At 30.8% G+C, this 12,160-nt stretch overlaps 1 protein-coding gene across 1 annotated transcript in view; it reads right to left on the bottom strand.

Moving 5' to 3' along the window:
- LOC142322621 (anoctamin-4-like) overlaps nucleotides 1–1,925 on the bottom strand; it is a 101,980-nt gene extending 100,055 nt beyond the window's left edge. The window contains exon 1 of the mRNA XM_075361697.1: nucleotides 1,850–1,925. Coding sequence (XP_075217812.1) covers nucleotides 1,850–1,925 — 76 coding nt within the window. The remainder of the gene's footprint in view (nucleotides 1–1,849) is intronic.
- Between the last annotated feature and the right edge of the window lie 10,235 nt (nucleotides 1,926–12,160).

The following is a 12,160-nucleotide window of genomic DNA, read 5'->3' as shown; positions in this document are numbered from 1 at the left end:
TTTGTTAAATCTAAAAAAAAAATCTCTGAGGTTATGTTTTATTTTCGTTTATTTAAATCCTGTTCTCTCACATGCAGCATTCAGATCCCAGATTATACAGGTAATTCAGGTACACTCTTTACGTTTTCCAAGAATCGGTACATGAAATCGAAGATCTCATTATTTAAATTTTTTCTGATTACAGATCGATCGTTGCGAAATTGTGATGATGAATTATGTGAAAAATTTTTTGTGTCGATTAAATATTGATATAAACGATTCTGATATGAATATCAAGTGAAATAATAATCCTAATTAATATCATCTAAATAATTATACCTCACGTACTGAGATTATTTCTATAATTATTTATTTGCTTAAGCGGTCGAGTATACAATAGTTTCGGTGCAACAATTTCTGTTCTACAGCTATTGCACTATAAATTATAATTTTTATAATAATTAATTGGGAATACCATGTTTTACCGCGTAAAAAATTTCATTTTATAGTTTCTGAATTCTTTTTCATCGGTTGCAATTTTTGGAATATTCGCTTAACTCCCCGGCGTTTAAGTAATAAATCTCTGAGATTTCCATTTCGAAAATACAGCGGTGCAATCGTCTTCACAATTACTTCATTATAACCGATCAAGTTCTAATACAATATTTAAAAAGAAATAAAGAACATTTAAATCAGTTATAACCGAACACTGTTAAGTCCTTAGTCATTAAGTTTACTATTCTTTTACTAGTAACTTGTAATTTATAATTAAAAGAAAATATAAATAAAATAGATCGCTATGAAAGTTCATTTATGAAACATATAAAATACGATAATTATAATATCAACGACAGTACTCGACCGTAGAATTGCATCGTACCTTGACCACAATAAAATACATGTTAAATATTTTTATTATTAACCTTTTTTTTCTAAAGTATTTTGTTATACACTTATCAACTATTTAAGAATATTTAACGGTATAACCGGTCTGATTGTTTAACATTATACAGTTTTCTCATGAAAAGGTGCATTGCGTATATGTTGAACTAACAAGATTCATTCAAGCGAAAGAAAGTTCAAGTTACATAATATAAAATATATTATTTTGAAAAAAATAATTGAAAATTGGTTTAAATAAGCTAAAGTATTTCATAAATATTTAGTTTATGTTAAAAAAACATAGGATTCCGGTTTATATATATATACACACATATATATCTGGTTTCCTCGTATCTTACATTTTTTAAATCTAAAAAAAATCGCAGAGGATAAGTTTTATTTTCGCTTATTTAAATCCTGTTCTCTCACACGCAACATTCAGATCCCAGATTACACAGGTAATTCAGGTATACTCTTTGCGTTTTAAATAATAGATGATCTCATTATTTAAAAAAAAGACAATATTCAAGTAAGGCAATATTTCAACTAGGTTTAATTGATTTATTATGTGTAGTACGCCCATCGAATTTTTTCTTATTTCTAAAACGAATTGGAAATTTATAAGTAGTTAAGTTTGTCTTTTAATGATGATAACGACTTTCTCTCTCAGTTCCTCTCTCACTGTCTGAGTATTTGTATCAAAAGGTTGCCGAGTAGTTTTTTAGTAAAAGATTTTCGAATGACACAAAACTTGAAAAATTTCATATTTTTAAACAATTATAGTACTTGTAGGTAAGTTTATTTTCATTTAAATGTTTAGAAAGAACTTAGCAATTTAATGCTATTGTACTTTGATAAGTTGCTTTAAAATATTTTCTAACAAACTGTGAAATTTAAATAGACTTTATATAACTAAGTTATAAGATACGATATATACGAAAATACGGTTTACTATAAACCTAAAACGCTAGTTATGATTAATACTTACCTTCATCGTTAGTTATTTCTTTTTCTCTGGTTTGTAAACCGTCGTTTTGACTAGTGCTGCACCCTTTGGTCTTCATTTCCACCTTTCCTTGCTACTACAGCAGCAGTAATGGAATCAAAACAAGCCTTCTGATTAAAATTTGAGCCGTTTACAACACCTAAATATAAAATTAACTAAAATATATATATATAGTTTCAGTGACATTAAATTATTAAAGTATATAATATACCAGTGATTCTCAAAGTAAAGCGATTTTCAGCGTATCAGCAGCAAGTCCCTGGGAGAAGGGGACACGAGCTAAAACTTTTTTTTGTAAATAAATAATTTAAAACTATAAACTTTTGCATTAACAAGCTGAACTAAATTTTATAATAAATCTTTTTTAAAAAAAAAAGCTTACTTTAAAATATTTTGAGCCGACGGTGTATTCTCACGTCGTCCGGTGGTACTTTCGGCAATATTTTTTTTAATTAGGTAGAAACGTATACAACATTTATTTAAAAAAGTGGTTTTGAATACAAATCATGCTTGTTTATTTAGATACTTTTACTTTTTTTAAAAAAAAAAAGGATCACATCTTAACACACTTGAACATTATGAAATACATAAACGTTCAAAAACGCAATTCAATTAACACTTTTTGTGCGCATAATTATAAAAAAAGAAAAAATCAGCAGGAACATCTCAAATGACACCACAGTGAGAAAAAGAACATAAGTTACTGAGGATGGCCACAAAGACGATCGAAAATGTTTTGAAGTTATTATAAAGGTTTCATTATACAGTTTTGTTCAGTTTTTCGTGACAAAAGTTTATAATTTCAAATTAATATCATCACCTTCATGGACAAAAACAACAAAAATTAATAATAATATAAAAGATCGCTGTATCTTAGAATCAGGATTATTTATTCAAATATATTATAGAACGCTTAACTTTAAATTCTACAGTTAGAAATTACAAAATTCTAGCGAATACGATCGCTCGTAATTTACTGGTAAAAGTATTGCTAAATAGTTAGCGAAGCGAGACGCAGGAGTGTCTGTGCGGTTAGCCAATAATAAGTTTCCACAAACCATTGACTTTTTTTCTTTTTATTACTATAATTGTTATTTCTATAAAAAAGAGTCAGCTGTATCGATTTTCATTCTTATAATCTGCCTCTTTTTGTTAAAATTTTAACGGATTTTTATATGAATAAGATTTATCCATTCATTACACCTTTATTATTTTTTTTCATATTTTTTGTTACAATTAACTTAGAAAAAGATCAAATAAGATGTTATGTGAATTTTTAAGGTAGCATTGTACATCTTTTATTGGGTTATACAGTAAAACTAATGAGTCTTCCTATATTCTACTACAAATCACACGGGATAAGTAAACGGCTGCAGTGAGTGCTCTGATCCATGTTATCTACTACCTGTTGATCCATGTTACACGTTAAAAATCGTTATTGAATCCTATATATTCTTCGTAATATGTATTATACGAAAGGATTGACTGGAAATATATTTTAGGAATGACACTTCGAAGTTGAAAAAAAGATTAAATTAACTGCGAACAGTTAAATATATATTTTTTCAAACGATAAATTACATTTATTATTATCGTTAATATGAATTTCCTCTATGATTTTGAGAAACGGAAAGGAAATTACCCCAGGACCGGGAATAGCTGTTACCTTTCTTTCAATTATATTAATGTAAATGTACATATATAATAAATGCTAGTTACTATAAATTTATCATTTACGATATGTAGATTATAATTTTTTTTTCAAAATCAAAGTTTTTAGAAATCCTAAAGCAGAGCAGCTTTTCCGACCGACACTCCTAGTTGTTTGTTTTTCCAGTATAAGGTACCGCAGGCTTACATGGTACTTGGAGAAACATAGCTTTCTATCTTCGGAAGGGGCTTACATGGTACTTGGAGAAACATGGCTTTCTATCTTCGGAACAGTGTGGTTTCCGACAAGAATGATCTTCCATTGACCATTTAGTGTCGATGGAAACAGCCATACAAAACGCCTTCCTAAACCGCCAGCACCTCGTTGCTATCTTCTTCGATATAAAAAAGGCGTACGAGACAGCATGACGACGTGGTATTCTTAACACCCTCAAGAGATGGGGAATCAAGGGTAATATGCTTGCTTTTATCCGGGGATTCTAAAATCACCGAACGTTTCGTGTTCGTGTAGACGATTCACTTTCAGATAGTGTCATCTTGGAGAATGGAGTACCTCAACGTAGTGTATAAGTGCCACCTTATTTTCTGTATCAATAAACAGTATTACCAATTGTGTACAGGCTCCTGTCTCATGTTCTCTATTTGTTGACGATTTTTTTATTTACATTGCGAGCCGTTCAACGCCCACTGCAGAGAGACTACTACAGAACACTGTATTTCGCCTTGAGGCTTGGTCCAGGACTACTGGTTTCACATTTCCATCCGACAAAACGAAATGTGTAGTCTTTTCTCGGCTACGAAAACCTTCTATTCCGCAAGTTTTTCTGAACAGAGAGCTTATTGCTATCTCTCCTTACGTCAAGTTTCTAGGTTTGCTTTTTGATAGCCGTTTTACTTGGGTCAAACATATAAAGGAATTAAGGACAAAATGTTCCAAACTTTTAGATATAATGCGGGTCCTTAGTAACACCAATTGGGGAGCCGATCGGTCATGTATGTTACTTTTTTACTAGGTTGTGTCGCCTACTCTTCAGCTCATCAAACCGTGCTTAAAATGCTGGATGGTGTACATCATGCTCTTCTTCGGCTTGCCATAGGTGCGTTTAGATCAAACCCTATCGCAAGCTTACTTGTAGACTGTGGCGAGCCATCACTTTGGGATAGACAAGACCAGCGTTTGTTATCTTATTTTTCCCGTCTCAAAGGACAGCCAAATCAGCCGGCTTTTGACCCAGTTCTTAGAAATCCTAATTTAAGAAAGTATGAGGACCGTCCACGCTGTACTGCACCTGTAGGTGTCCGTACCCGACGTCTGCTGCAACATATAAATGTTGACACTCCGTCGTTCGTTCCATCATGTCCGTGTTCATATCCTCCGTGGAGAATAAACCTTGTAAATTTTACATTTGACCTTACGACATACAATAAACAATCAACACCACCTACTGTTTTCCTGCAAATGTTTCAGTGTGTTCTCACCAAGACGAACCCAGACGCAGTGATATACACTGATGGATCGAAACAAGACGATACCGTTGGTTGTGCTTTTGTTGTCAATGAAAGAACTTGTATGTTTGGCCTACCCGGTATTACTAGTGTGTTCACCGCTGAACTACTCTAAATAAGGCTCTAAATATCATTAACCCGAAATATAGAAACATTCTTATTTGCAGCGACTCGTGTTGTGCTCTCCAGGCGTTAGAAAACTTTTATTCCAAACATCCTGTCGTCATTGAAATTTACAGTGCAATTGCTGAGTTGAGTAGTCGCAACACAAAAGTAAGTTTTTGGTGGGTCCCTAGCCACGTAGGGATTCCAGGTAATGAACAAGCAGATTATGCTGCCAAAGAAGCGTGTATTCAACTCCTTTCACCACCCGAGTTACTACCTTTGATTTTATTAATCGTGTAAAACAATCACTGAGAGCAAGGTGGCAAAGTGACTGGGCGACTACTGACGATAATAAACTCCGACAGATTAAAGATTCAGTGTTGCCATGGAACTCCTCTTGCAGAAAAACTCATCGTGAAGAAGTAGTTCTCTGCCGATTACGGATAGGACATACGAGGATCACACACGAGTACCTAATGTCAGGAGGACACGCACCCCTATGCACACGATGCAACTGCCGCATGACTGTGCACCACATTCTCATAGACTGCATATGTTATGCGGCGTTGCGTCGTGAATTTAATCTACCCAGAAACATCCCTGGTATCTTGTACAATGATAATGAAATTTTGCACCGGAAGTTTCTGTTTTTGCATAGTACTAGATTACTGCAAAAAATTTATTATTATCATATATATTTTATGCTAGAAGAGTTTTTGATAATTTTTTTTCCTTTACGTTCAATTTTGATTTTTTTGGTTCTGTGTCTTTAATTTTATTATCCGAGTAGCCTTTTACACTCCCTATCGGAATTAGTTAAGTTTTATATAGTTTCCTTTTTCTATTATTTTGTATTTTATATTTTAAAGACTCCGACTGCGATATTAGTTTGAAACTAATATAACCTATTTAACTTTTGTTTTAATAAATTTGTTACTGTATAATTTATATTAGTTTTAAACCTTCTTTAGTTTATTATTTCAGTGTTATTTTACCTTTTTACTAAAGAAAATTCCGGGCGATGATAACGCACAGGCGTTTTTCGCCCCCAAAAAAAAAAAAATAAATAAATAAATAAATAAATGTACTGAATAACTCACTCAAACTAGTTATCAAACAAATAAACTAAGGAAAAAATATTTTTATTATACCTAGTTGTTAAATTTAATAAAAATATTTTTTTTAAATACTAAAATAGACTCAGCTAATTACAAACTTTTTAATTTTGCGTAAATCAGTTTTATAACATTTTATAATAATTAATTCATTTTTAACTCTATATTAAATTGAAATCGTAATTTTAATTGAGGTTTTAAAATCGATTATGCAGTAAATTATATGGTCATTAAAAGTGTTACAATCTGTTTTCTCCGTCATTTAACAGTCACTGGCTTTGAGCATTGTTTTTATTAAAAAAATTGACTGGTACTTTCTTTCAATCAACATTAAAGCGAGTAAAGAAAAAGTCATTACAGGATTTATTATAATGATGTTATAAACAGGCGTTTTTATTTATTTTATTTTTTTTTAATTTTCGTATTTCCTCTCATTAATATATCATTTATAAATAAATCATTATAATTAGTTATAATTAGAGTTTCGATTAACCGAGAAAAATAATCCGGAAATTGATAATTACGCTATGTAGGTCATCCCGACATGAAAAAAGAACCTGTTTTTAAGATTTTTTCGAAATTGTACATAATTTTACGTTTAATAATACACGTTATATTGTGTTTACTTTATATTTTTGTAATTTTTTCTTATTTATTTGTAATAATTTAATAAACCTTTTTTCGGAATAAAGATTTTCTTTTATAAATTGACATGGACAGATACTCTAAAAAAAACTTCTGTTTCAAATATAAGACAAAATCAAATTACAATAAAATTATTATTAAAACTAGAAATTTTTCTTAAAGCATGGGATACCAGAAACTGTTTTACCGTATAATAAAGAAAATCTGTTCATTTTATTTTTTTCATCGTAGTTTTTTTTGTCTTCAGTCATTTGACTGATTTGATGCAGCTATCCAACATTCCCTATCTAGTGCCAGTCGTTTCATTTCGGTATACCCCCTATATCCTACATCCCTAACAATTTCTTTTACTTATTCCAAACGTTGAGTTCCTGCACAATTTTTCCCATCAACCTGTCGCTCCAGTATCAAAGCGACTATTCCAGGATGCCTTAATATGTGTCCTATAAGTCTGTTCTTTTAACTATATTTTTCCAAATGCTTCTTTCTTCACCAATTTGCCGCAACACCTCTTTATTTGTCACTTTATCCACCTTTCTAATTTTTAACAGTCTCCTACAGCACCACATTTCAAAAGCTTCTAATATTTTTTACTCAGGTACTCCGATCGTCCAAGTTTCACTTACATGTAAAGCTAAGCTCAAAACATACTTTCAAAAATGTTTTCCTGACTTTTAAATTAAATTTTGATGTAAGCAAATTATATTTCTGACTGAAAGCTCGTTTCGATTGTGCTATTCGGCATTTTATATCGCTCCTGCTTCATACCCCTTTATTAATTCTACTTCCCAAATAACAAAATTCTTCTACCTCCATATTCTTTCCTCTTCCTATTTTTATATTCAGTGGTCCATCTATATTATTTCTATTACATTACTTTCGTTTTGTTCTTGTTTATTTTCATGCGGTAGTTTTTGCGTAGGACTTCATCCATACCATTCATTATTTTTTCTAAATCTTTTTTACTCTCAGCAAGAATTACTATATCATCAGTAAATCGTAGCACCTTTATCTTTTCACCTTACATTGTTACTTCGGATCTAAATTGTTCTTTAATATCATTAACTGCTATTTCTACCTAAAGATTAAAAAGTAACGGTGATAGGGAACATCCTTGTCGGACTTTCTTTTTTATTACGGTTTCTTTCTTATGTTCTTCGATTATTACTGTTGCAGTTTGGTTCCTGTAAATGTTAGTAATTGTTCTTCTATGACTATACTTGAACCCTAAATTTTTTAAAATGCTGAACATTTTATTCCAGTCTACGTTATCGAATGCCTTTTCTAGATCTATAAGTGCCAAGTATGTTGGTTTCTTTTTCTTTAATTGTCCTTCTACTATTAATCTGATTGCTAAAATTGCTTCCCTTGTCCCTATACCTTTTCTGAAACCAAATTGGTCTTCTCCTAACACTTCTTCCACTCTCTTCTCAATTCTTCTGTACTAATTCTAGTTAAGATTTTTGATGCGTGAGTAGTTAAGCTGATTTTTCTGTATTCTTAACATTTATCTGCTGCTGCTTTCTTTGGTATCACGACTACAACACTCTTTTTGAAGTCTGATGGAACTTCCTCATTTTCATAAATATTACACACCAGTTTGTATAATCTGTCAATCGCTTCCTCACCTGCACTGCGCAGTAATTCTACAATTATCCCGTCTATCCTAGGACCCTTTCTGCCAATCAAATCTATTAATGCTCTCTTAAATTTAGATTTCAGTATTGTTTCTCCCCTTTTATCCTCTTCGACTTCCTCATCTTCCTCTATAACACCATTTTCTAATTCATTTCCACCATATAATTCTTCAATATATTCCACCCATTACCTATCGACCTTTTCTTTCGTATTATAAATCTGTGTATCATCTTTACTTAACACATTATTAGATTTTAATTTATGCATCACAAAATTCTCCTAAACTTTCCAGTATGCTCCGTCTACGTTACCAGTGATCTTCATTAATCCACTCTTCTTTTGCTAATTTGCACTTTCTATTTATAGTATTTCTTAATTGTCGATAGTTCCTTTTACCTTCTTCATCACTATCATTTTTATACTTTCTACGTTCATCCATCAACTGCAATATACCCTCTGATACCCAATTTTTCCTACCAGTTTTCTTTGTTCCACCTAAGTTCACTTCTGCTGATTTAAGAAGAATCTTTTTAACATTTTCCCATTCTTCTTCTATATTTCTTACCTTATCGTTTTTATTCAGACCTTTTGTGATGTCCTACTCAAAAAACTTCCTTACCTCCTCTTTCTCAAGCTTCTCTAAATTTCACCGATTCATCTGACAACTTTTGTTCAGGTTTTTAAATTCCGATCTAGATTTCATTATCACTAAATTATGATCGCTATCAATTTCTGATCCTGGATATGCTTTGCAGTCGACGAGTTGAATTCTAAATCTTTGTTTAACCATGATATAATCTATCTGATACCTTGCAGTATCATCAGGCTTTTTCCAGGTGTACTCGTATATAAAAATCCGATGTAGTTAATTTTTTTTTTTTTTTTTAATTAACTGCGCATTGTAATCATGTTAGCATTATAATACTAATACGAATCTGTACTTAAAAAAGTTAAAAAAAGACATTTCTACTCAACATTAATCATAGAAATTTTACAAAATAAAAGTTTTCGCTCTCTTGAAATTTTATTCCTTTAATCTAAATGAAATTTAAATGAAAACAAAATTTAGTTTTAATTTTTTGTTACCTCTGATGATGAAAAAAAAAATAAATAAAGGTATATTAATATTACGAATCTAAACTATAAACAGCCGGTAAAAACATAAAACAAGAGTTAACAAATATTGATTTTTTACACATAAATTGAAATTAAAGTTTCAGGATGCAATTCTTTAAATTTTATATTGATATTAAAAAAAATATAGATTAGAAACAGTCAAGAACTTTTAACAAAAATACATAAGTAAATTTGCATTTCGACAGTTTAACAGTCATCATCACATCATCGAACTGACTGTAATAAAATAATTGTGTTTTAAATTAAAAATATAACTGCATATAAAAAGCAAAACATAAAGAAAGAAATAAAAAAAATAAAATAAAATAAAAAAATACTACCCACACTTATGAAGAATTTCACGGTATTTTCACAGTAAATATTTGTTATACAAATTAAATTTTGTTAAGTGAACAAAAAATACGAATATCCTTTGATTATGAAATGAATGAGTAGACTGGAAAAAATATAAAGTAAACATATAAAAAAATAACACAATTTGAATTTAAACTAAATAATTAAGATATAATATAATGAGTTGCATATTAATGACATATTATTATTTTACTTGCAACGCAGAATTTTCTGTATCGCTTACTAAGTGTACCTTTAACCGTTCTTTCGCTATTTTATTTCAATAACCGTTAAGCAAAATTCTTTCAGCATCGTTTTATACGGATAATAAATACATTTTAGCTTTTAATATAGTTCTAACCTTAATATTAATTTAGGTCTTATCAATATTACTACCATTATAAGGCATAAATATAATGGAAAGTTTTACTAGAATCAGACCACGTGTTCGTGGTTTGGTGGGTAACTTTCCCTCCTCCGAACCACTCCACCCTCTCTTTAAGAAAAGTATCAACCGCCAATTTTGAACAGAAAACCTTATGAAAAACGTTAAACATATGTCCTTCCACCATCAAATAGTGAAGAACGTCACTGTAAAATTTCATAAAATTCGGAAAACGTATCTGGCCGAAACCGGTTACAAACGTACAAAAGGGATTATTTTACTTCCTTTCTGGTATAAGATTCATAAAATAGTTCAAATAATATATGATCGATATTAAGATAGTGGAGCCTAATTTCGTAAAAATTTAGATCGCTTAGGCCATAATTTTGGCGATAAAAGTTATATTTTCATTTCCACCCTCTCATACTTTAATGCTATTCACCCTCTTCCCCTTTGTCTCGTGCGGTACTATTACCTATCAAGCGGTTGAAACTTTTCAACATTCATCCCTCTGTGCGGAGGGGTACCATTCTGTGGACATTGAGGATTTTAGGGATTTGCAACGTTTTCAAGTTTTTCGAAACTACTGTCTCTTTTAGTCTCCCGAACAAATTCTAAGAAAATTATTTTTTCCTAAAATTATCATTTTAGAAACCGGGTTTGACTTACACCCGCGTGCGGCCTATATACGTATAAATACGGTATTACTTCTTTTCTAATAGAAAAATTTTATTTATTCAAAACTACCATATCTAGTGTGATACACCCAAAACAACATGAAATTTGATGGAGAGGGATGATTTTCTAAAAGTAAAAATATAAAGCTCAATAAGTAAATAGTACAGCTCAAATTCGTGTTTTTTTCGTATATCGGGTCATTTATTCAGCCATTTTTTTTATAGAAACACCGACCCGGTTTCGATGAATTAAAAAAAATTATATTTAAGTGATGAAAATTGTCAGATTCTCACACTTAATCGAATTCAATACTGGACGAATCATTATTAACTAACACTATTATAATCGACGAGATCGCTACCTGTTGGCAATATTCACCAGCTAATCGCTATTTCTTTAATTTCCGGTTGAAAGTTTCTTAGAATGAAATGATTACTATTATTCAGTTACAATTAATTCAGAGAAATAATTCAGATATTTATCAATATTCTTTTAAATTTTGTTTTGTCTTGATTTTAATAATAAAAGTTTATTTTTCATAGACTTTATTATTCGTATTACATAAATTTTTTTCAGAATTAAATTGTTTACAAGTTTGATAACAACATTTACTTATGTAACAAAGTTATTTTACTTCAAACTTTAAAAAAAAAGGTGTTTTTCGTCACCGAATTTTTCTGGTTTATGTTGGATATCGCGAAAACTACGAGAGGTAAAGTTCTGGGACCTGTTTTATTAGATTTTCAGGTCAAAAAACATAAGAAACCAACAAGTTTACCCGTTTCAAAACGCCTTAAAAATTTCAGAATGACCTCATTTCACTGGGGGTACTGAAATCAGGGCGAAACGTTTCGCTTCCCGTAACTCTATAACAAAGCGTTTTCGAACATATTTTTGAATGTACTTTTTTCCTTATTCCAAGCTGTAGAATCGGTTCCCAAATTATTCCCGTTTTCTTCTGAATCATTCTGTATATATATATTTTTTCTGTACTTTTTCGAGAAATTACTTTTTTGACCCGTACGTCCATCTCCCTTTATTTCTGTGAGTAAAACAACTATTTAAAACTAAATTCTACAA

This window comes from Lycorma delicatula, chromosome 4 (assembly GCF_047948215.1).
Source record: "Lycorma delicatula isolate Av1 chromosome 4, ASM4794821v1, whole genome shotgun sequence".
NCBI lineage: Eukaryota > Metazoa > Arthropoda > Insecta > Hemiptera > Fulgoridae > Lycorma > Lycorma delicatula.
Note: the sequence above shows the minus strand (reverse complement) of the source record. Positions and strands in the feature narration are given on the sequence as shown.